This window comes from Pelodiscus sinensis, chromosome 3 (genome assembly GCF_052426305.1).
Source record: "Pelodiscus sinensis isolate ZL-2025 chromosome 3, ASM5242630v1, whole genome shotgun sequence".
Classification (NCBI taxonomy): Eukaryota; Metazoa; Chordata; order Testudines; family Trionychidae; genus Pelodiscus; species Pelodiscus sinensis.
The window spans coordinates 113,656,938-113,682,684 of NC_143054.1; the positions used below are offsets into that span (position 1 = coordinate 113,656,938).

Genomic DNA, 25,747 nt, shown 5'->3' on the forward strand with positions numbered 1-25,747 from the left:
AAAGGGAAATTTACAACTGTATAATACTAGTCCTTTTAATTCTAAAATCCAGATGAAGCATAATCCCAAGAGTGTTGTTTCACTGTTGCAGTGTAATCTTTTCAGATGATACATGATTTAGTTGGAAACAAATTAGCAGCTATGCATGCCTAAAGAAAGCAATTTAATAAACAAGATTTTAGTAAAACCTAATCAGAACTGTAAAATGATACTTGGGAATCAGTTACATTATATAAAGAGCTCGTGTGGATGTCGCTGTCTGCAAGCATGAGTGTAAATTCAAGGTTTCCTCATACAGTGTTCTCTAAAACAATGTAAAGACTTTATTTTACTGTTTCCATTTGTTCAGATTTATTACTTCATTTAAAATTTGAGAAATTAATATTAAAAATCTCCTTTCATACTCAGTCCTCTTCATTCTAGTGACTGGCTTTGGCTGTTGACGAAAACTACTTCCTATCTATAACACTTTCAACCACAGCAAAATTGATGTGATACTTAGCTGCTTTTGATGTTTTTGTTCTTTGTCTTAGAAAGTTAGTTTGATAGTCATGACTGGTGCTAGCGTTGGCAGAGTGAGGCCTTGTCTCCACTACACAATGGATCAATCTCAGCATCGATCCACTGGCAGTACATTTTTATCGCATCTGCTTAAACATGATAAATCTATCTCTGCTCTCCTGTTGACTCTGGTACTCCACCAGGATGTGTAAAGTAACCAGAGTTGATGGAAGAGCAGCCTTTGCCAATCTTACTGCATGGAACGTAAGAACGGCCATACTGGGTCCATCTAGCCCAGTACCCAAAAGTCCATCTAGCTCAGTAAGGGTTGTCATTTATTTTTTAAAAGTTCCATGGCATGTTGTGTCATTAATCTCAAAAACAGCTTGACTTAGAAAATTCAGATTTGTTTCATTCAAGAGCAGTGCGTGAGATCTAGTGCATAGGATTCAGAAGTTGAGATGCTTATTTTTGGAGTTGCCTCAGAAATAGGTCAGCTTCTAGACAACTAAGTTTTTTCCAAAGAATTTGGTGGAAACCTAAATGTTCATCTTAAACATTTCCATTTTTTCTTTGTGATGGTAGCTTTTAAAATCTGAAATTCATTATTGCAGTTTGTAACAATTTTTTCTTTAAAAATGGTCAGGGGAGGGGGGACTTCAAACCAGAGATCCTCCCTCCATAATATCCTTCCTGAACTCCTTGCTCAGTGATCTGGTCCTAGCATCCAGTATCTTCTTTCCAAAAACCTTTAACCCCCATTCTCTGTAAAGGGGTTGGACTATATAGCGGCATGATGGAAAGGGAATCTGAGAAGCAGAAAGGTAAAATGACATTCCCATGGAGTAGGTTGGTCGCTGATCCCAGAATGGAATTCAGATTTCGGGAGTCATCATCTCAGCCACTGGACCACACTGCCTCTCCAGAAAGGTTTGTTAATCCAGAAGCCTGTGGACCAAGGAAGTGAAATGGTCATGGTCATGAAATTTTAGAAGACTTTGTGAAAAGCAGGAACTTTAGACAAAAGATTTTGTGAAGATAGGGTTGTAAATTACATATCCATTCTTTGTTTGATTTAAAACAGCCATGTCAGGAAAAGTATATATGCAAAAATCCCTCTACATTTGAAAGTTAGGAATCTTATACTACACAAACAACCCTAGTGCTGATCCCCCTGATTAATACCTACATGCACTAACAACTCCATTATAGCCAGCCACAAACCATTATATACTGGACTTACATGAACATTGCCCCTGAGTAAGGAGTGCGGAAGAGTACATTAGTCCATTAATTCTGTGGAAGGTAGGGATGAGAGAGGTTAACCAGTAAGCATCACTCTTAGTGGGTGGTGCTTACAGGTTTTGGTGAACTGGTAGAGTGTCTAGAGCAGACCCATGGCACAGTGAGTTGTAGGCAGAGATGCTCCAGGTGTCCAGAGCTGCTGCTGTTCTCAGTGGTCCCAGCTGGGGGGGGGGGAGGGGAAAAGTGCAGATGAGGCTGTGGGTCAACCAATTAAGAGGAGTTTACTCCAGCTGTGGCATGCTGGGGACAGCTGGAGTGGATCCCCTCCATTAATTGGTTAACCAGGTAAACTTCATGTTTAACTGATTAACCAATTAAATGGGATTTTACATCCCTCATGGAAGGAAGTTAGTCTAAAACTGGCAAGGAATGTTTTTTCAATTTCTTTCAGACCAAAGAGCAACTCTGCACAATCATGGTATTTGTTTTCACCCCCCGCCCCCAACTTTTAAATAGAAGTGCCTTTCATACTGTCAGAATTCCATGTTGTGACACCCCTACTCAAAAGTTATGACAGCAGTGTAATGATAGCTACTGCCTCTTGAGAATCAATCAGGCAATTAATTTTGTAAATGAAATGCTGATTATACAAAGCTTCACATGAGAGGCCCAGTGATTAAAATCAATTTAACAAATTGTTTCAGGTGGGACTTGATTAATAATTTGCCATAAATGCTGAGGATATATGACCAGCATACTTTTTTGTGAGTTAATAAAGAACTATGTGTGTGTGTGTGTGTGTGTGTGTATATATATATATATTTAAAAAAAAACACCACTCAGAGTAGAAAAATCTGCAGATAACCATGAACTTCTAGGCTTATGACCTAGTTTCTATAGCAGTACCATCAGTTTTGTGGGTATGCTGTTCTCCCCAGTGTTGATGGTGTCATTTCCTTAACTAGGCCTGTTGTTTTTTTTTCTCCCACATTGAAAATACATTAACCATTAAATTTTCCCCCAACAAAACCAAATAGGAAAATATTGCCAGATGTGTTTAGCCTGTCATTTGATTATAGCAAGAGTCACTCTGTAAAGTATAATACTGTTTGTTTGTTTTTCTGCACCTCTCATTGGCTAGTCGCCAACATTTGGTGCAGTCTTCCTCTTACCCTTCTTCCTTGCATGGTCTTCTCTTTAGAAGTATGAGCTCCTTTCTGCCTTGGAGGCTGCTGTCTGATCCCTGCCTGATGGCTACATTGGTAAATGTTCTTCCTTCCCATTACCTGTTAGTATAGCCTCCCTAAAAAGTAGTGAAGCAAGTCTTCACCTAAGTTCTAGATAAGGTTGCCAATTTTGTTTAATGTATTCCTGGAGAATTTATCACAACTTAATCTTTAATTCCATAGTCAACATCATGTAACCCAACCTCAGTCATGCGATACACCATGCTATCCACAGCGTCAAAATCAGCTCTGACATTATAATCCAAAAGGGTGTTGTAGTCACCATGAACAGGACAGATTATGAAAAAGAGACTGTCAGACAACTCAACAACACCACATTCTGCAGGCCTCTTTCCTCTGACCCCACTGAGGAATGCCACAAGAAACTACACCATCCACTTAAGAAATTCCATGCTATAGTTCAAGACCAAATCTACACACACACACCCTCTGAGTCCTGTCCAGGAGTATTCTATCTGCCAAGATCCATAAACCTGGAAATCCCGGATGTCCTATCATAAACATTGGAACCCTTACAGCAGGATTATCGGGCTATGTTGACTCTCTCCTTAGACATGCATCTGACAAAGCAGGTCTTCGCCCACGAAAGCTTATGCTCCAATATATCTGTTAGTCTATAAGGTGGCACAGGATTTCTCGTTGTTCTTGCAGATTCAGACTAACATGGCTACCCCTCTGATACTTGTCCTCAGACCCACCGCTACCAGCACTCCTCTATCTTTGAGACACCACTGACTTCCTGAGAAAACTACAGAACATCAGTAATCTTCCTGAAAACACCATCCTGGCCACCATGGATGTAGAAGCTCTTTAACATTCCACACAAGGATGAACTTACAAGCTGTCAGGAATACTGTCCCCGATGATGCCACAGCACACCTGGTGGCTAAAGATGTGACTTTGTCCTCACCCACAGTTATTTCCAATTTGGGAACAATTTATACTTTCAAGTCAGCCGCGCTGCTATGGGTACCCATGTTAGCCCCACAATATGCCAATATTTTTATGGCTGACCTTGATCAATGTTTCCTTAGCTCTTGTTCCCTGGCATCCCTCCTCTACTTACTCTATGTTGATGACATCTTCAGCGTATAGACCCATGGGAAGGAGACCCTTGAAGAATTTCATAGGGATTTCAACAACTTGCAGCCCACTATCAACCCCAGCCTGGACCTGTCCACAGAAGGTATCCACTTCTTTGACGCTACAGTACAAATAAATGATGGTCACACAACACCAACCTATTCTGGAAACCTACTGATCGCTATTCATACTTACATGCCTGTAGCTTCCATTCAGCACACCTCACACAATCAATTGACTACAGCTGAGCCCTAAAGATACAACCAGTTTTGCTCCAATCCCATAAACACCTACAAGATCTTTATAAGATATTCTTAAAACTTAAGTACTTACCTGGGAAAGTAAGGAAACAGACAGACTGAGCCAGAAAAATACCCAAATACTTAAAGACAGACCCACAAGGAAAAGAACAGAATACCACTAGTCATCACCTACGGCCCCCAGCTTAAACTTCTCTAGTGCGTCATTGACAACTTACATCCTATCCTGGAAAACGATCCCTCACTCTCTCAAGCGTTGGGGGACAGGTTAATCCTTTCCTAGGGACCGCCTTAAAGCAAATCCTTTCCAGCAGCCACACACCACACCTCCAATTCTTACCCAGAAACCTACCCCTGCAACAAACCCCGTTGCCAACTCTGTCCACATGTCTATACAAGTGACACCATTACAGGACCTAACCACATAAGCCACAACATTGGGGGCTCATACAACTACAAAGCCTCTAATGTGATATATGTTGTTAAGTGCCAGCAATGACCCTCTGCCAAGTATATTGGCCAACCCTGACGGTTTCTGCGACAAAGGATAAATGGACACAAATTAGACATTAGAAATGGTAATACACACAAACCTTCAGGGAAGTGGTTCTCAAAGTGTGGTCCATAGACCACTAATGATCTGTGGTTGCCTTCCAGGTGGTCTGCAGCCCAAACTCAGCTCCCGTTCCTTTCCACTCAAGGAGGGTCTTGTTGCCTTGACCCCAGAGAGTGGGAAGTTCAGAAAGTGCATTATCTCTGCTGAAACACTGAACCCAAAGCCAGGAATTATAAATGTATTTTATTTGGGCTTTCTCCATTTCCCTCTTCTGGTTTCTCTTCACCCAGTTATGTGGTTGTAAAGCAGTGGCCAGGCTTACTAACTTTTTTAATTTTTCAAGGTAGGAAAATTATGTACATGTAAAATTTTCACATGTGAACCTTTTGGAAATTTTACATTTTTGCAGTTGTAGGGTTTATGTAAATTTGTTTTATTTTCCTTGCTGAACCACAGTGTTGGCTACTGTTGAAGCTCAGAATCACCTTAATTTCTGCTTTAACAGTAGATGCTTTTGTGTCAGTGAAGAGAGCAGTGGCAGTTGTCAGAGCAGATTTACCTCTGCGCCCCAAAGTCAGATGCTTTAGGGGAACCTAAGGCCTTGGGAGCCAGATGTGGCCCTTGGCTTGCTTAGATCTGGCCTCCAAGGCTCAGGCCCTCCCAGCATTGGGGAGACCACACTGGCACTCCAACGCCCCCCTGGTTGGAGCACACAAAATCTATTAGCCTCCCCCCTCCTCTCCTCCAGGCTCCGGTGTGTGAGGGAAATGTAGTAAGTGTCTTTTTCCTTCTCACTTGTGTGCAGCCCCCAATTGATTTTTTTTCCCTGTGGGCCAGTGGCCCCCGACCCCAAAAAAGTTTCTCTACCCCTGCTTTAGAGCAAAGAAAACCAGCATTTAGGAGGAAATACAGTTGTAAGTGGAGGAAGGTAATTTTGAGTCCTGAATGCATGTAGGAGGTGATGATGGGGATGGGGAAATAATGCAGAAAAGAAGAGAGTAGGTTTCTTGATTTTTGAAATCCTGAGCCAATTGAAGCCAATGGTAAAACTCCCATTCTTTTCAATAGGGCCAGGTGTTCACTCAGTACTGTATTGTTATTAGTTTTTGGTTGCAAAAAACTCAAAGGGTAGCAGTCCTAAGCTGTGATATCACATGAACTTGTCTCAGCTCATAGGATTGTTTTGGCCATCGGGTGTGATAAATGTATATAATTGCTTTTTAATGTTGTTTTAACCTTTGCTTGCACTTCCAGTGACAATATGAAGAGGCCTCTCATATGTGGTTAATTAAAAACAGATTTCTTTTCTTCATTGTTTTTGTTGTGATTTATTTTCTCAATAGGCATTACAGCTTTTTCCCTCTCCAAAATAATAGCTAGGAAATGGAAGAAAAACTAGTTTTTGAGTAATATTAAATAGTTTTAGACAATGTTGGGGAAATTCATTTAGCCAAAAATGAGCAAGTGTTGTATTTTTGAACTTATATTATTTTTATTTTTTTTTAAGGTAGGAGAGAGGTTTGTGTGTGTGTGTGTGTGTGTGTGTGTGTGTGTGTGTGTGTGTGTGGAGGATTTGTTGGGATGAGTGTCAATTTTTTTCTTTACTGTTACCCTCCCCGCTCCCATGTTTTGTTATGAAAAAGGAAGAATATTAGTGGGTGGACCTCTGCAACTGGGATTGTACAGTAAGCGGATGCTGCAAGATAGGTAAATAGATACGTTTGATTATATCAGTGATTTGCCTTCACTGATACTCATGCTGAATTTGCTCAGAGTGGCATCTTTCTAAGTTTCTTTATGCAGCTGATATTTTTGTACTAATTCTTCTTCAAAAAAAAGAAGGTTGAAATAAGGTATTTACTATATATTTGAGAGAGTCTGCTTCTGTGTGTCTGTCTGTTCAAGAACTCCTAAACAATAAGAGTTAGGATGACCAAATTTGGTTTACAGCTTCCTCTTATCATAACTTAAAGCAAGGTCATGGTTTGGTTGTGCCAGGAAAATGGGATATTCCTGGAATGGGATTGCTTTGCATCAACCCACAGGGAAAAGAGACAAACTCTCCAGACAGGTGAAAGGGATAACTATGCCCCATCTCCTCCCGCATCCAAGATTGCCCCAGCCCTGAGTCTCCCATGGTAAGTGGCTAAGATTGTGTAGTACGGAGCTGGGTTTAGGGTATAGATACGCACAGGGCAGGCTGTGTTTCTGTGTGCTGGACATTTGTCCATGCAGCTAATCATTATGACAGAACAGAGTGTTGGTGCACCCCAGATCTCATGGGAATCCAGCAGAAAGATGTCTCAGAAAATTTGCTGGAGGTACTCAGCAATCCTCTGACAAAGGTTCCTTGGCAGAGCTGCTCTGTTCTTTCCCACCATTGTTTTCCATGCCGTGCTGCAGACACCAAAGCAGGACATGGGCGAGAGGCATAGGGACCATGGCAGAGGCCACAAGCATGTATTAGAGGTAACCTGCTTCCCTGCGCTTACCTTTGGCAGTGAGATGTCTGCTACAGTGACCCCTGCCTGTAGAAAAGAGTGGAGAATTTTAGAATTTTTTTCCCTATTCGGCAGTACCGCAACCACTTTCCCCCATGTAGAGCGCCGTCCTTTCCCATGACAACACTCAGTCCTTGCCAAGAGTCACTTGCCAGTGAGCAAGTGATGTTTGTTAGCAGAGGTGTATTTTACTGAAATGTTTCTGTGGTATGCATGAACTTAACAATCATGCTTCTGTGCTTAAGTGGAAAGGCAGGACAGAAAAGTAAATCAGACATTTATAAAGGACACTACTGTGCGGATGTTTAAAATCACGGAAGAGCAAAAAGAGATGCTGAAGTCCTTAATAATGCTGCAGACTGAGCAAATGCATGCTTGCCCTCCCCTGCATCACATTCTCTTATACATGCCCCCCAAGCTCTCCCCGCACAGTCCTTTCTGCTTTCCAGGACTTCACAGTTTCCCCTTCACTCCTCCCTCTCAGACAACTTTTGAAATATCTGGACCTAGTCACAGCTCTGCAAGTCTGATACCTTCTTTCCCACCAATAATCTATGTTAGGGATGTTAAGGACTAGTCGACTATCCAATAAGCAAAGACGGGGGGAGTACTTCAAAGCTGAAGCGCCGCACGGAGCCCAGGGTCATCTGCTTGGAGTCTGGGGTCAGCTGGGCATTCCCTAGCTGACCCTGGGCTTCATGTGATGCCGCCACTCTGAAATTCTGTGGGGAGCCCGGAATCCATCTCCTCATGGCATTTCAAAGCAGCAGTGCCATCCTATCGACTAATCGAATAGTCAATGCAAAAATGCATCGATTATTTGATTAGTTACCTGATAGTAAACATCCTTAGTCTCTATGTGTTGCTACTTGTTTAATAAAAGCAAAAGTTTTTGAACATTAATTCATCCATGTTTCCTACAAATTGAGAGAGCAGGCATTACCTTTTACACCTGAGCTTCACAAACATTATCCAAACACACAACTATAATCATGGAATATTATCCTCATTGTGGTCTAGCCTGCCATAAAGGTATCGCCAGTGTGCCTTTAATAAGCCAAAGACACATTTCACACTTATTTGGCACCTACTCAGCCTGTTGTTGAACCACTTCTTACTGCTGTCCAGATTTCCCGTGTAAGGTTTCGTGGGCCAGAATTGGAATGTGTTGCATTTATCATTTGTGCTCAGTTATCTTTATTAAATGAATGGAACAAATGTTAAGAAGATAAATACCTAATGGAACATTGAATATCTAATATATAAAGGAGAATGTTCTAATAACTTGGACACTATTAGAGCTACCGCAACCAAACTTTGCATGGGATAACCTTTCATTCAGGAGAAGGTTTTAAAGTACTTTTGGATCCGATCGGGCCTGAGCTCAAGCTGTAAAAATAAAAGTAACCTGCCATGCTGTGACCCTCTCCCTCCCCCCGCGCGCTGGCACGCAGTGCCCCGACCCCCATGTGCACAATGGCTTGGGCACCCGCCCTGCCCTCTGTGACACCTGCAGCCTTGGGCGTGAACTGGGGTGCCCCTCCTGCATGTAACCTCCCCTCCACCCATGGTCGCACTTCCCCCCTCCAGGGATGACACGGACCCATATTCAAAAAAGGATAATGGACTACTGTATTCTACATTTTGTTCCTCCGGTTTCCCGAGCAGTGCCAGGTAACTCCAGCTAATAGGTTTATAAATGATCAAATCTTGCAGGACAAACTTGATGTTTTATATTAGTGGAAGAAGAGGGCATGGACTGCATATACATCCAAAAATACATTAAAAAAGTGTAATGGTTGCAAAGTAAAGCACTCAAAGCCAGAATTTTTTTATTATTTAATTAATATTTCTCATGGGCTTTTCTATGGCACTTATCACTATGGTATCCAAGTGCTTCACAAACATTAATTAATAGACCTTCACAAGATGCCTTGGCAAATAGTGGGATAGTTGTAGTCCTGTTTTTAAATGAGGAATTGAAGCATAGAGAAATTAAGGTTAAAAGGGTCCACTAATTTGAGGGGTTCAACTTAAGATGCCCATAGCTTGATTTTTTTTCCCAAGCACATATCTTTATATAGCACTTTATGCATTCAAAGCCCAGTTCTCATTGATTTCAGTTGCAGCAGTGAGTCCTCAATACTTCTGCAAACCAGACCCCAGGATTTCACATCAGGCATTCATAAAATAAGGAGCAAACAATTAGTGAGCAGATGGGAAGCGTTGAAGTGACATTCCATGTAGGTGTGTGCGCGCACTGCATTTGCATCGTTGGAGATTTTTCCCTCAGCAGTACCCGTCAGGCCAGCAGGGAGCCCCCTGGAGTGACGCCGGTATACCAGCCGAGATATACCCCTGCCGGCCCTCCACCCACTTAGTTTCTTCTTACCGCCGTGATGGTCATTGGAACAACCCTCAGCTCATGCTAAAGCAATCACTACTTAAGTAGGTCTTTGTTACCTGTTATCAGTTAATAGTTGTAAATTGAGTTAGAGACTGTTGGTTCAGTTTGTTTGTTTTGCCCCCGCGGTGTGCTGTGCGCCCACGGCGGGGCATGCCCGGACCGCAAGTGTTCAAGCCCTGTCAAGTGCCACCGGCCCATGCCCTGCAGTGATCCACATTCATCCTGTTTAAAGTGCCAGGGAGAGGCCTATCTTTGAGAGGCCTGCAAAATCTGCAAAGCTTTTAAGCCCCGCATTAAGTGTGAGAGGGAATCGTGCCTTAAGATCATCCTTATGGAGGCAGCCTTGAGACTGGCACTGGCGTCCCAAAGTGCACCGGCGTTGGTTTTGTCTCTCTTGTGCCTCCCCGGCACTGCACAGGCCTCGGCACCAGTTATAGTCCCCGGTGCCACAGAAGAAGAAGAGTCCCAACAGGGGTAGATCGCCTCCGAGGTGTGTGTGCTCCGTGTGCCTGCTCAGTGGGGCAGGTGACACTACTGAGCGCTGAACCTGGGCCATCTCGGTCAGGAGAACCCCTCACAGGGAGCCTAGCCCTCCTGGGGACTTCCTGAAACCTTCCACCCCAGAGGCCTTTGAAGCGGCAAGGGTCCTGATTGAGTAGTCCCCTTCGCCTCCTCTGAAACCGACTCCCGCCAGAGGCCATGGGAACGATCGGCACCGCCCGCCATCAAAGGCGTCTGAGGACGTAGTTTAGGACTCCAGAAAACGCCATCCGGTGCAGTCCGTACCCTCGGCACTGTCCCCGGCACCAACCATGGCATCAGCATCGGAGCCGATCCCGGCACCGGATGCTGCATGGCACGGGGCACTGGGTCCCACACCTGCATGGCACCACCGTGTGGCACCTACCTCGGCACAGGCCTTACCAGCCCCAAGCCCAGCCATGCCACTGCCTCCTCCCCGGCACTGTGGCAAGCCAGAGTTGATGGTGAGACACGCCCCGGCACCGGCAATTTCAGCAGAAACCGTGATGGCCCTGCCCTGGTCGGCTTCCGAATACCCGACTGACTCAGAGGCAGAGTCAACTTGGTTGTCCCAGGGTTCCAGGTCCCGCTCCCAGCACCGGCCGTACTCGCAGCACCAATTACGACACCCCAGGTTGTCATCCAGGGAGTGGATCTTTCCAGGCTGGGCTCAGTCATCTTGGGACCCCGAGCCCCGCCATCGGCTACCCCCGGTCCGATCTCCCACTCCGGGGCAGTTGCTAAGCCCCGCCAGGCCTCCCAAAGACTGTTGGGAAGTGGAGCACCTCCGAGTCAGCCACCACTGCCTTCGGTGTTGGGGTCCTCACAAGCCCATCGCGAGCGGAGGCTCTTGAGGGGATGACCCATCAAGGGGTCATCATCATCCTCTCTGGATGAGGCCTTAGGGGACACCCTTCCACCCATGCCCTCTATGAACACCATAGCACACCAGGACCTTTTCTGTTGACTGGCCCGGAGCCTGGGGGTCCAGGCCGAGAAAGTGTCCAAGGATTTGGACCCCACTGTCGATATCCTCCTGTCAGATGCCCCTTCCAGAGTGGCCCTACCAATCAAGATGGTAACTAAGATCTCCAAGGCCCTCTGGCAAACCCCGGCCTCCGTACCCCCAACAGACAAATGGACTGAGAGAAGATATTTTGTGCCCCAGGAGGGCAACGAGTACCTGTTCTCCCACCCACCTCCAGGATCACTGGTGGTACAAGCGGTCGAGCAAAGGGAGAGAGGGGGCAACCGGAGGCCAAGAAGATGGACCTCTTGGGCAGGAAGGCTCACGCATCCGGGGGTATTCAGCTCTGTATCGCTAACCAGCAGGTCCTGCTGTCGCGGTACACGTATAACACCTGGGCCTGCTGGTGTTATGGACAAATTCACGGACCTGCTCCCAAGGGACTTCCATCCAGAGTTCGCGGCCCTCCAGGCAGCCGTCGATGCAGCCAACGCCGCTGCCTGCACCATGGCCATGGGAGTAGTCCTGCGTCGGCATTCCTGGCTGCAGGTGCTCCCGGAGCTTCAGAATACTATCTAGGACCTCCCCTTTGAGGGGCCCTTGCTGTTCTCTGAACAGTGAGACCAGCGGCTCCATGGCCTTTAGGACATGCGTGCCATGCTGAAATCCCTGGGTATGCACACGCCAGCCACTCAAAGACGCTCGTTCTCGGGCAGGAACACTCCCAGACGTCCTCCACAAGCCCCGCGTCCTGATTTCTCCCGCTGAAGGAACAGTAGTGACAATGGCAGGAACAATAGGTGCTGACTGGTGGCCTGCCCCAGACCAGCACCAGGGGCTGCCCCACAAGCCCTCGGGTCCCTGTCGGGGATTTTGATGGGATGTCTGAGGGCAACTTCCAGTTTCCCTGCTTATTTTCCAGGATCGTTTATTCCCTCTTCTCCAGGCCTGGCCCTCCATTACTTTGGACCAATGGGTCCTGGAGATAGTGGAAGGGAGATGTACCATCCCGTTCCATTCGGTCCCACCCTCCAACCCCGTTCCTTTTCAGAGACCCCTCTCACGAACCTCTTCTACGGGAGGAGATTCTCCAGCTCCTCACTCCGGGAGCCATAGAGCCTGTTCCCTTTGGGTTCCTGGGCAGGGGCTTCTACTCCCGCTATTTCCTGGTCCTGAAAGCCAAGGGTGGTTTTCGCCTCATACTGGATCTCAGAGACTTAAACTCTTTTATTGTGAAAGCCAAATTCAAGATGGTAACCCTGGCATCTAAAATTCCCTCATTGGCCCCTGGAGACTAGTACGCTGCCCTCGATCTGAAAGATGCCTACTTCCACATCTCGATTGCCCCATACCATCGGCAGTTCCTCTGCTTTACTGTAGGCATGGACCACTACCAATTCACAGCCCTCCCCTTTGGTATCTCTATGGCCCCCTGTGCTTTCACCAAATGTATGATAGTTGTGGCCGCCGTCCTGAGGAGAAAGGGAAACACCTGAATGTCCCATCTAGATGATTGGCTTCTGAGGAGACGCACTGAGGACCAAGTATGGGCCCACATTACTGTGGTCTGGAACCTCTTTGGAGAGCTGGGCCTTCTCCTCAATGTGGACAAATCAACTTTAACCCCGAACCTGATGATCGAGTTCGTAGGGGCCAACCTGGACTCAACGTCGGCAAAGGCCTCCCTCCCCAGATCCTGCTTCCTGGCGATAGAATCCGCCGTCCCGGTTCTCCGGAGTTTCCCAGTGACCACGGCCCGGTCATGTATGTGGCTCCTGGGCTTAATGGTTGTACGTCGTGCAACATGCTGGACTTTGCATGCGCCTCCTACAAATGTGGCTGGCGCGAGTCCACAACCCGGCTTTCCATCTGTGGGACATGGTAGTGATGGTCCCTGAGACAGTCCTTCACTTGTTGACCTGATGAATCCTCTTGGAGGAGGTCTGTGAGGGAGTCCTGTTCTCCAGACCGGTACCAACCATCCGACGCGTCATAGACGCCTCCGACACCGTTTGGGGAGCACACCTGGGCAACATGCAGATGCAATATATGTGGTCCGGCGACGACCTCTCCTTGCATATCAATGTCAGGGAACTCTGAGCAGTCAGACTGGCCTGTGCGGTTTTCCTTCCCCACCTCAGGGTCAGGTCAGTCCTCATCTTGTCAGACAATACGACGGCGGTGTCGTATATAAACAAACAGGGCGGGACGTGGTCTCCTCACCTGTGGCAGGAGGCAATCCACTTGTGGGACCTCTACATGGAGGCAGATGTCCACCCACCGGCCCCATATCTCCTGGGTTATCAGAGTGTCCTAACGCAGTGGTCTCCAACCTTTTTACACCCAAGATCGCTTTTTAAATCTCCGAACAGGCGAAGATCTATAGCCCCTCCCCTTCCTTGAAGCCCCGCCCTCTCTATTCTCCTCCTGTCCATCATTTGCTATCCCTAGCCCTTACTTACACACTCTGATAAACAGTTTATTTTTAAATTATGCGATGTATAAAATCACATGTTTATAGTTATGAAATAAATGGTCTGTTTTTTATTCATGCTATTTAAATCTAAAATGAAGCATTTATAATTATACATTTTGTGGGGACAGAGTTCTGTGGCTGGGGAGTGGGGTGCCAGTGGAGGCAGAGAGTCCCCTGTATCTGCCTCCTCCTAGGATTCCCTTGCCCCTAGAAGGAAACCAGCGTGTGCCTGCCCCGGGGGCCGACCCACCCATGGCACAGGGAAGCCCCCCATGTGCGCGCTTGCCCCAGGGGCCGATCCCCCCGGCGCAGGGAAGCCCCGCGCGCGCCTGCCCCAAAGCTGACCCCCCTCCCTCCGGCGCAGGGAAACCCCGTGCGCGTGCCTGCCTGCCTGCCTCCCCCGGGGCTGACTCACCCCTCCCGTGCGGTGCAGGGAGCCGATGCTCCCTCCCGCAGTACACCCGGCAGAGCAGCTAGCGCTACTTCCAGAATCGCCGGAAGTGGCGCTAAGCTGCGGGACTTCTGTCCATCCCCGGGAAGCCTACACCACCTCCATTTTCACTGGAGGTAGGTAATGGGGCTTCTCGGGGGAGGGAGGGAGATGGGGGCGGGGCGGACAGGACTCCTCGCAATCGACTGGTCCAGGCCTCGCGATCAACTGGTCGAGGCCTCGTGATCGACCTTTTGGTGACCACGGTCCTAATGGACAGGCTGAGCAGGGCATTTTCTGGCCACAAGTAGTTCCTCAGGACGGACGTGGCTTGCTCCATTTTCCACGAGTGGGGGTTTCCCCAACTAGATCTGTTTGCCACCAGGCAGAACAAGAAGTGTCTGAGGTCCTGCTCTCTCATGGGACTGAGAAGGGGCTCTGTGGGAGATGCACTCCTTCACCCCTGGCCCGGGGGCCTGCTGTACGCCTTCCAGCTGTTCCCGCTAATTCACAGGGTCCTCCTGAGAGTGCAAGAGTTCAGGGCTTCCTTAATTCTCATCGCCCCACCATGGCCCAGACAGTATTGGTTTTCAACCCTTCTCAGCCTGTCATGCGAGAGACCCATAACCCTCCCACTGCTCCCGGACCTGATCTTTCAGGACTCCGTCAGACTTCAATACTCGGACTTGCACTCGCTGCACCTGACAGCATGGAAGCTCCATGGCTGATGGCAGCGGAGCTCCAGTGTTTGGCTCGTGTTCAGGAAGTTCTGTTGGGCAGTAGGAAACCTTCCACTAGGGTCACGTACTTGGCCAAGTGGAAGAGATTCTTCGACTGGGCCTCCCACAGAGGGCTTTCCCCGAGAGAAGATCCAATTCCCCTGATCCTGGATTACCTCTTGGATTTCAGACTGCAGGGACTCTCCTCTATCCATCAAGGTTCACTTGGTAGCCATATCCGCCTTCCACCCTAGAGACAGGGGAAAGACCCTGTTGCAGACCCCCTGGTAAACAGATTCCTTAAAGAGCTAGATAGACTTTACCTGCATGTATGGCAGCCCACACCTCAGTGGGATCTCAGCTTGGTTCTATCTAAGCTCATGGGGGGCCCCCGTTCGAATCTCTGGCAATGTGCTCCCTCCTATACCTGTCCTACAATCAATCCCTCCTGGTAGCGATCACATCCGCTAGGTGGGTGTCCGAACTCAGAGCGCTCACTTCTGATCTTTCCCCACCGCCATATAGTTTTCTTTAAGGATAAAGTTAAACTTTGCCCTCACTCTGCCTTTTTGCCCAAGGTGGTGTCGTCCTTTCATGTCTCTCAAGACACATTCCTACCAGTGTTCTACCCCAAGCCTCACGCGTCAGGGAAAGAGCAGGCTCTGCACACCTTAGACATCAGGAGGGCCTTAGCCTTTTATTTAGACAGAACAAAACCCTTCCATAAATTGTCACAACTTTTTGTGGCATTGCGGAACGCGCAAGAGGTCAGCCAGTCTCCACATAAAGGGTTTCCTCTTGGATCACTGCTTGCGTTACGGAGTGCTACGTTCTGGTAGGGATTCCAGCCCCTCCTCTAACAGAGCACTCTACCACAGTCTTCGCGGCACAGGTCCCAATCCTGGACATCTGCAGGGTGGCCACCTGGTCTTCCGTCCACACCTTCGCCAACCATTACATGCTATCACATCAGGCCAGAGAGGATCAGGCCAGATTCATTCCGTGGTAGCTTGAAATTCCGACCCTCCTCCTCAGGTTCTGCTTTGGAGTCACCTACATAGAATGCACATGAGCAATTACTTGAAGAAAGAACGGTTACTTACCTTGTAACTGTTGTTCTTCGAGATGTGTTGAAAGACTATCAGAATGCATATGTACAAGGGGGCCAAAATAATGTTGTACAGACCATCTTAATTTTGGCATTTCTTAACTTTTGAGTATTTGACTTTGCAAGCTTCACATTCTTTTAGCGTTTTTGTGTATGTTATATCATACATTTTAAAAAATGCAAATTGAAAAGAAAGCAAATTTAATCTTCTGGATTCATATATACATTCCCATCGTTCGTCAAGTGTGATGTAGCTCCACTGCCACTTGAGCTAACAAGTAACTGCAGCAGTAATACGGTTTTAATCCTTTTGGGGACTAGCCAGTAGAGGGGAACGTGAGACACACTTTGCCAGGGGGTTTACTGACAGCAGAGGAAAGTTGAAGTGATCTGTCCCCTCCTACTACCCCTCAGTTTCTTGTCTTGGTCTAATTGTACACTTAGTCCTATGGCTCCTTTTGTTCTGTGCTCCTCCACTTCCATATACACACCCAGCCTCTCCCCTCCCCTTCCCTCCCTCCCTGGTTCTTTGTCAGTTTCCTTCCCTCCCTCACTCCCAGTTCTTTACCCAGATGTGAGTGCTTTTTTTCATGGAAAAAGCAGATAGCAGATTTCAAGTTCCTCTTCAAAGTATGGAAATGCTAAACCTTCTCAGTGAAAAAGTTGTAAGAATTTTTAACATGGATATAACCAGTGTGTTTTCCCCCAATCTCATGCTGAGAAATGGATGAACTGTTTTTGCCAAACTTCTCTCTCTCATGTACGTACATACATGAACATCCCCACCTCGGGCAGCTGGAAAGTAATGTGTGGCAAAGTTATAAGCAGTCTAGTTGAAAGATACAAGCAGACAATGAAATGGAATGACTGGGAAGGTTGTGGAAGCTTCTTCAAACGCAGGCTGAAAAGCAGGCGACATGGTTTAGACATAATAAATCCTGCATCTTGGAGGGGAGTTAAACTAGATGATCCTTGTCATTCCTTCTAAATGTTCTATTATTCTGTGAACTGCAAATAGGCTTTTATAATGGGAAATATCAGGTAACTGTAATGATAGGAGTTGCTAATTATGAAGCCTATTCTTTTAGGCCTGTATTTGATACCATATAGCAACAACGTTACACTTGAAATTAACTTGAATGTGAACATTGTCAAGTGGATTTAAGCCTGGAAGAAATTGTCTAAAACCAAGGGTAATAAGCATTGTTTGGGGTAAGGGAAGAGACTAGTGAAAGAAGCTCAATGTTAAGTCTGATTTATATAACACCTTATTTAATGATTTAGAAGGGAAAGGAAACAGAGATTTAATTAATTCACAGGCAATTCTAAATTGTAAATAGTTGCAAATGTTATAGTGAGATTATAGTAATAAATAATATATGGTGGCCAAGAGACATATGAAATATGCACAGAAGGTTACCCATTGACACTTAGTTTGAAAACAAATGCAAGCTAATAATATGGCAAACATAATTTGAAATGTCAGATATATAAGGCAAAAAAGAAACCTGGTGAAACAGAGCTAAGAGCCATAGTGTATCAAAAATCGGATATAAGTGTGCAGTTTACTATGGTAGCAAGATAGGTTAATGCACTTTTCAAATAATTCAGAGGGTTGCATGTCACAAAGAAATAACAAGTCCCATCTACACCACTGTGACATGATCATTCATGGAATATTGCATTCAGTTCTGGATATTTTATTATCAGAAAGATGCTGCCGAATAGGTGGGATGTTACAGAAGGCCAATGCTAAAAATTATGGATTTGGGTGATTTCTTTCTGGGGAAAGAGTTGAAAATAACTAAATATATACAGTAGGCTAAGCAATGACTTATTTAGAGGGGACATACCCTACAGATTTTTGCTGGCTGTAAAAGGAGAAAAAAAATAGTGTTTTACCAATGAGTATGTAGCAACAGTGGGATGAAATAAAGAAAGAGAAAATTTAAATGGAATATTAGGTAAATCTTACTGGTATTTTGAAGTAATATCCAAAAAGGAGTGGTGGAGTCCCATCCCTTGAGACATTTAAAACTAGAATGGACAAAATTTGTAGAGAAGTTCTTCACTAAGATGGAAAAGAATTGGATAAACTAATAGATCTTTTCTTTTTCTAGTTTGTTTGATTCTGTGAAAACCCTGTTTTAATTAAGCTACTAATAGAGATGTGATTGACTAGTTGACTAGTCGACCATCCAATAAGCAAATGCTTATCGGATAGATGACACGCTAGTCAACTAGTTGCTCTCCCCCCCCCCCCCCCACTACCTCTATCAGAAAGAGGCAGCAAGGTGGGAGGAGCAGAGGGGGTGCTTCAAAGTGGCAGTGCCACATAGAGCTCGGGGCCTGCTGCTTTGAAATGCCGCATGTAGTCTGGGGCCAGCTGGGAGTCCCTGGGCTGCACACAGCGTTTCAAAGTGGCAGCACCACATGGAGCCCAGGATTAGCTGGGGACTGTCCCCCACTGACCCTGGGCTTCATGCAGCGCTGTCGCTTTGAAACACGGTGAGGAGCATGGCGTCAGTGGGGGACTGGCCCCTGTGCTCCCTGTAGAGCTTTCACCTTTGAAGTGCTTTTCACCTTCAAAAGCAGAGATTCCCTTACCAACTAATCAAATAGTTGATGCAAATTACATCAGCTATTCAATTAGACACTTAAATGAAATTTTACATCCCTAATAGGGATGTAAAGAGTTAACCCATTACCTGGTGGGCGCTCTGTGGGGTGCAGCAGGTGGGAGGAGGGTTGGGGGGTGCTCCAACCCAGAAAGGCCACTGTATCATGCCGCAGGGGAGGGGCTACTCACTGGGCCCGATGAATCTTTTAAACATAACATTTAACCAGTTAACTTTTAACCAGAATTTTACATCCCTAGCTACTATTATGTTAGGTTCTTTTTTCTTTAAGTGTAACTTTTTTTCTGTACCTTGAATTAATGGGAATTGGAAGTAGAGGACTGTTTCTCCTCTTGATTTGATTCAGATGGTCCTCACTAGTTAAAAAGATGAGAGAGTAAGATGTTACACACTGGCTGACACCAGTGAGCCATGAAACTCTTGAGGTGCATGATACATCCTGCTGAAAATAAACAACAACCCTCCTCTCTGCCACCCCTGACCCTAACTAAAAGCCATTCCAGTCCTGGATTTTTATGAGATCTAGCAAGGAAGCAAATTGGCTTTCATGGGAAATGTGGCTAATGACTCACATTATGATTTGGAAGCTTATTAATGCACAGGATTACAATGCAAAGACTCTGAAATGTAACATACCATACACATAATGCTCCTTCAAAATTTTCTTTTTCTTTCACCATCTATTTTATGAATTTGAAAACTAGGTACCTTTTCCAGGCTAAAATTTTGTGCAAGACTGTGTCTTTACACACAAATCAAATTGGTGTAGGTGGAAGAATACTTTAAAGATAGCATTACTAATAATTATATATGTTAGTGTGCTTAATGATTTTTTTTAAGCTCCTACAGCAATAGAAGAACATTTAAATGTCTATTTTTTATTTTATTTTTTTGCTTATGGGTGCAAAATCTTTTTATCATGGCTCTGATTTTAAGCCCCATTTCCATATTTCAAAACTCATTTCTAATTAATAGAAAAATTAGAACATGCTGCTTGTAAGCCCTGTACTTCACTGCATTTTTATATGTCGAATCATTGTTGGATGGGTTAAAAATAAAGGTCCACTGTGCTGAATAAATGTAGTTATAATTTGTGCTGTACTAATAAATGTTGCTAATATTTTCCTGTGTTTAAAGCAGATCTGTGCTTGTCTTTAATAACAGGGCAGCCCAATGGATCCAATGGTAATGAAGAGACCTCAGTTGTATGGAATGAGCAATAACCCTCATTCACAGACACAGCAAAGCAGTCCATATCCGGGACAGTCATATGGCCCTCCAGGACCTCAACGATATCCAATGGGAATGCAAGGACGGACGTCGGGAGCCCTGGGAGGAATGCAGTATCCACAACAACAGGTTGGTGGAGGATTTTTCTATGTAGTTTTGGGATTCTCTCCTCTTCCCTTCCTATTCTGCTTCATGTGCAGGCCACAAGAAAATGCTCAAATCATAGTGTTTCACTTTCAGAATGCAGGTAAGGGGATATTTTAAAAATGAATAAATAAACGATGCCATAAACTTGTTTCCTTAACTTTTACACTATTTCTAAATTATTTAATATGCTACAGACCTATCTGTTAGGCGAGAAACATGCTGAAAGCTAAGATTTTCTTTAGTTGATACCACTTAACTCTGTACTTCTCTTTGGGTTTTGGGAATTTTGTTTTGAAGGGTTTTGTTTTTTTGTTTTATAGCCAACATAAGTACCCATTTCTCTTCCTTTGCCCTCACCCCAATAGTTTTTTTTCATCAACAAGGAGAAAAACTCCAGGCTTGCACTTACACAGTGCAGTACCGGTTTGCTGGAGCAAGACCAATGTTGTTCAGTGTGAGAGCCTGTCATGTCTTTGCATCAGAGTTGATTTTTATCGAAGCTTTCATGGTTTATTTCTTTTCTCTCTCTGTCTCTCTTTTAAAGTCAAAGGTACTGTTTTTTTTTTCTTTTTGTATCAGAGGAGCATATAAATGTAACAATCTCTTCTAGCCTAGTTGGATTTCACTATTGATAGTGACCTCTTCTGCCCTTTCTCCACCCTTTTTAAGAGGATTAATTGCCTACATTCTCAACAGATATTAGTGAAGACGCAGTAGTTGTTTCTGAAGGGGAAAATGGATTAAAATTATCCAAAACTTGTTGGCAATTTCTGCTACATTTCCAGTTAGAGTTTTTATTGCAGACTGTGAGAATTCTATACTCGGTTGCAAGCACCAGGCTTTTTGATAATGAATGGAAAACAGTGTTTGTCTACGCAGAGCTAATGAGTTGCAGCTTTTTTAAACTTTATTTTGTGTTAAATATAGAAAAGGATTGAAAATAATGATCTACCAGGTAAATTGATTTATTTCAACCTAATCCCAATATACAATAAGTGTCTAATTAATTTATAACTTCAAATATACTACTCTCACAACTTTTAGTATGTTGAGTTGTATCAATGTTTACTTGTTTGTAAGAGGAAATTCGGCTTAAAGGTGGCCAACACCTTGCTTTGTTGCCAGCTTAATACAGCCAAGGCATTTTGCCAGTGCAGTAAATGGCACTCAGTTGTCATTAGAAAGGGATGTGGAAAAAAAGAAACTTTCATTTTTTCTGTGTCGCTCCAGCCAAAGCAAAGTTATTAAAACATATTTTTTTTATTTTTAAAGGAATTCTATGTTATTTAGAGATGAGTGTTTGAATTTTTCACTTCATTTACTAATTGCTTGATAATTGTACATTATCTGTGAACAGGCAATGACCTGGCACAGTGATTGGCTGCTGGCCCCATCTGTCTTCTCATAACATTCATGTAATTGGCTAAGCAACATTACAGTTATGATTACTAATACTCTTCAGGGAAAAAGTGAGAGGATAATTATGACATTGAGTTTTTATTGAATGGACATCATCACCTAGGCATGATTTTGTTTTGGACAGCCTCCAGCGCTTCATATGTTTGGCTTGTGAACCTCTAACGATCTAAATCCAGTTCTTTTTACATTGCTTCTATATTACCACCTTTCTTCAAAGGATTAAAATTTAGGAATCAGGGGTTGTAAATTGAATTCCCAACTTAACAGCTGAGTAGTGAGTTGGCTTTAGCACAGAATGTCACATTTTCATTTCTGCCTGGATTTTTACTTCTGTGGCATGAATATTAAGCGAGAGAACGCCAGTTATGCTTGTTGAAATTGACTGGATAGTGATTGTCTATATATAAAATTAATCATATAGCCAGCATTTTCAGAGGGTGTCTGCTCAGCACTTTATGAAAATTAGAACACTTGCTAATGTTTCTGAACATCCAACAATTGAGATACTCAGCAGGACCATACACTTCTGAAAATCTGATGAATTGTGAGGTATTTGTACATAACATATGTGTCATGCTTTTCTGATTTGACTGTGGGTATGCTAAGCTTTGGAAGCAGGGAAGAAATATGTCTCTGGGAGATTTTTTTTTAAAAATTTTTGTTTTGTTTTTGTTTGGTTTAAGTGATAATTTGATGCTGTTCAAAATTTTTGGAATATTTTAAACTAAGTCTCAGGGGCAATTAGTGGGCTGAGTGCCTGTGAGAGGGTTAAAGGTGCATGGTAAGTGGTTTTTTCTCTAACCGTTCCATTCCTGTCCAGGAATCTTACTCCTGAATTTTAGCAGGAGACAAGCAAAAGTCCTGAAACTCTAAAGCTTTTAGGGTCTTGAAGGCGAAGTCCTTGAAAGACCAGCTTGAGTTGGCTTCAGCCCCTGAGGGTACGTCTAACATTGCACCACAGATTGAACTAAGATACACAATTTGCATAGCTCAAATTGCATATCTTATTTTGATGTTATTTCAAAATAGTGTGTTTTGAAATTGGGCGCTGTGTACTCATCACTTATTTCAAAATAAATTGCTCTTCTGAAACATCCCTTCTTGTGGAATGAATTTTACAGGGATGTTGGACTAGTGAGCCTGTTACATTTGGAAATAATGGGTGCACTCAAAAGACGCGGAATAGCTGTTTTGAGATACCAAAGGTATCCGCCGTGTAGATGTAGCCTGAGTGCCATGGTTTGGGGTTAGAGCTGTCTGCAATTGGCAGATTTAATGTAGAGGTCTAGATGCCGCAAATGAAGAAATAAGAGGAAAAATTAAAGAATAAGAATCAACATTAATGAAGATATTTGGTCATGCATTTTTTTTCTTTGTAGGCATGCATATAGCCAATTATAGGGTTGTTTCTCATGTTTTTCTGCTGAATGCCATTGATTCTGTCTCTGTAAAGAAACTGCAGAATGTTGTCGCAGATACAGAGAAAAGTATGACAAGGATTTCTCTACTGTTTCTTCAGACAGTGAAGATACGTTTTCTCATCTTTTTCACTGTATCTGGAGCAGGCATCTTAAATTTCTGACATGTAGGTGTTCAGCAGGTTACGTAAAACTTGTGAAGAAATCTAATGCAGCAGAAATTTTAAAAAATTCTTTCACAACTACCGTCTTCCTCATGGCTAGTTAATATCAATGTGGAAATTATCTATCTATCTTTCCAAGAAAAGCTGATAGAAATCTCAGGATAATAGTGCCTCTAACAGCGTTGAGAGTGCGTCCTATGAAACTGCTAGAAAGAACTTTATAAAGAGAAACTAAACTTAACAAAGCATTGGAGAAGATTTTGGAGGAACTTGACTACATACAGGATGATGACATCACTGTTCTAGTCTTAGTGAAAATATAGGTTGAATTAGTTAACGAAAGAGAAATGTAAACTCAAAGGACAAAATTGGAAATACAGCAGAGAGGACCTTTGCATTACTTGCCAATTTTAGTGATTCTATTTCATGTGGCTATCCAAATGGTGTAGTGTATGTTGAGTCCAGAACAAGAAGGAAGGGCAAAAGTAAGGCCGAAAAAATGTTAACTTGATTTGCTAGTTCACTCGACGTTGAAAATTTAGATTTCTAACCCTGATGTATGTTTTGAAGGAGGTTGTATCACAGATTGTTGCAAATGGTGGAAATACAGAAAGCGGGTCATTTTAATTGAGAACTTTGTCAGTTTTTGAGATGTGTGTCCAGTTAGCTCTGCATGGATCAAACCGATATTTAGCACATTTGGATTAGTCCGGTCAAACTGTTGTAATAAGTTAGGTGTTGAAAAATCAGAGAGGCTGTTAAAATATCTGTGTTGCAGTGCAAACATAAAATTGGGGAGCATTACTAATCAGTTAACTGGTGAGTCAGTTGTGTTTTGTTTATCAGATTGTGAACTTGTCATTTGGACAATGTCTGACTCTCTTAAGCTTGAGGAATAATTCATATAAAGTGAATTGAATAGGATTTTCTGTTTCATTTAATACATTTGTGTGTTTTTTTTTAGTGGTCTTCTTCACCCACCATTTCAGGAAAAGAAGGGCTTTTTGAGGGGAGGAAAATCACAACAGCCTGATAGATCCAGAATTGTCAGAGCTGTCAGCACAATCTGAGCACATGGGAACTGTAAGATCAGTGTCTGCACCCCAATATTATGAAGCATTGGTCATAAATATTGGTCTTGATGCTGGTATCCCTGATGCCTCGTGCACTGAATTTTCTTATACAGTGTCAATGCTCTTTGAGCCACAGTTGATACTCCAGGATCCTCTGTCAGCATACCATGATCAATTAACTGTGTGGGAGTAGGGAAACAATGATTCCTAGTTGGGCGCAAGAGTGGGAGGTTCTTCTGATCTCTTTTGCAGAGGCATTCCATGACAGCAAATGTGTTTGGAGAACTAATTTTACTATAACTCTTTTAAACAGCTGTCTGTATTGGTAGACTGAGTTGTTTATGGTATTTTTCCAAGAAATTACAAGAGCTCATGACTGAGAAACTTGATACAGGAACCCTCATCCAATAGATTTACTATTTTCCTGGATCCTGTTTTAGACTTATAGGTGAAGGAAATGTTGCAAATACCTAAAAGGTGGATCAAAGATGGTTGTTAGCCTTCGCATAGTGACACACAGCAGCTAGTAGAAAAGGGTGAAAGCTTGGGATATTCCACTATGTCCCATAGAAACAAACACACACCTTTAGTGTTAGGGAAGTTCTGGGAGCCAAGATTCAGGTATGAGAATCTTGCAAGACTATAACTTCAGAGAAGCAGAATTACAAGTCAATATTTCTTCTGTATAAATACACAAATGATGTATATGCGTCAGCTGGACACACACAACCTCCAAAGACAGTGACGTTTGAAATTCTGCTTCTATTGCATTCCAAGACTTCAGAAATATTTGAAGAAAATATTTTTAAAAGCCTGAAAATCATTGCAATGATATATTTGGTTTAAAAATATTCCTACAGGAAACCATAGCTACAGAGTCTGCAGACGTTGCTATCAACAGTTTCAAAATCTCTTTCCTGGTGCCTAGTTTTCTAGTTCCTTGTACTTTTTGTTGCTGTTTACCTCTGGAAAGTAGGTGTAAAAAGCTACCAAATCAAAATGGTAATGTTTTTCATATTAATTTTGCACAACAGCAAACCGGTTCATAAAGTACAAGCACTGCCCCTTATTTTCAGAGCTCTGATTGTTCTTGTTGTTTCATCCCCTCAGAGACCTCCTTTCTGTGCTATCTTCTCAGGTGTCATATGTGGCACCTGTATTCTTTCACACAACCTCTCCATTCTAGCCCAGACTAACACGGCTACATCGCTATTACTAGTCTCCATTCTTGGTGTGTTAAAATACCCCTTTGCTACTCCTGCCTTGTGGAACAGACCTCTGTATCTTTGACAAACTGTTTCTCCATGGGGTTACAAATAAAGGAGAAATAGGTTTTTGTTTTTGTCTAGGCGTCTAAAGGGGACTGTCATGGGCTTAAAAGTCCTGTTTTCGTTTCAAGTTCACAGATAAATATTTAACATGTACAGGATAAATTTAAAAAACAATAAATAGTCTGGTAGCACTTTAAAGACTAACACAACCTGTAGATGGTATCATGAGCTTTCATGGGCACAACCAAGAAGTGGGCTGTGCCCACAAAAGCTCATGATATAATCTACATGTTTTGTTAGTCTTTAAAGTGCTACCAGACTATGTGTTGTTTTTTAAGTTTTATCCTGTACAGACTAACTTGGG

At 43.8% G+C, this 25,747-nt stretch overlaps 1 protein-coding gene across 17 annotated transcripts in view; it reads left to right on the top strand.

The window, feature by feature from the left end:
• ARID1B (AT-rich interaction domain 1B) overlaps positions 1-25,747 on the top strand; it is a 451,067-nt gene that overhangs the window by 21,770 nt on the left and 403,550 nt on the right. For all 17 annotated transcript variants that reach the window (XM_075924505.2, XM_075924502.2, XM_075924499.2 and 14 more), the window contains exon 2: positions 19,826-20,020. In XM_075924505.2, the coding sequence (XP_075780620.2) occupies positions 19,826-20,020 (195 nt within the window). The remainder of the gene's footprint in view (positions 1-19,825; positions 20,021-25,747) is intronic.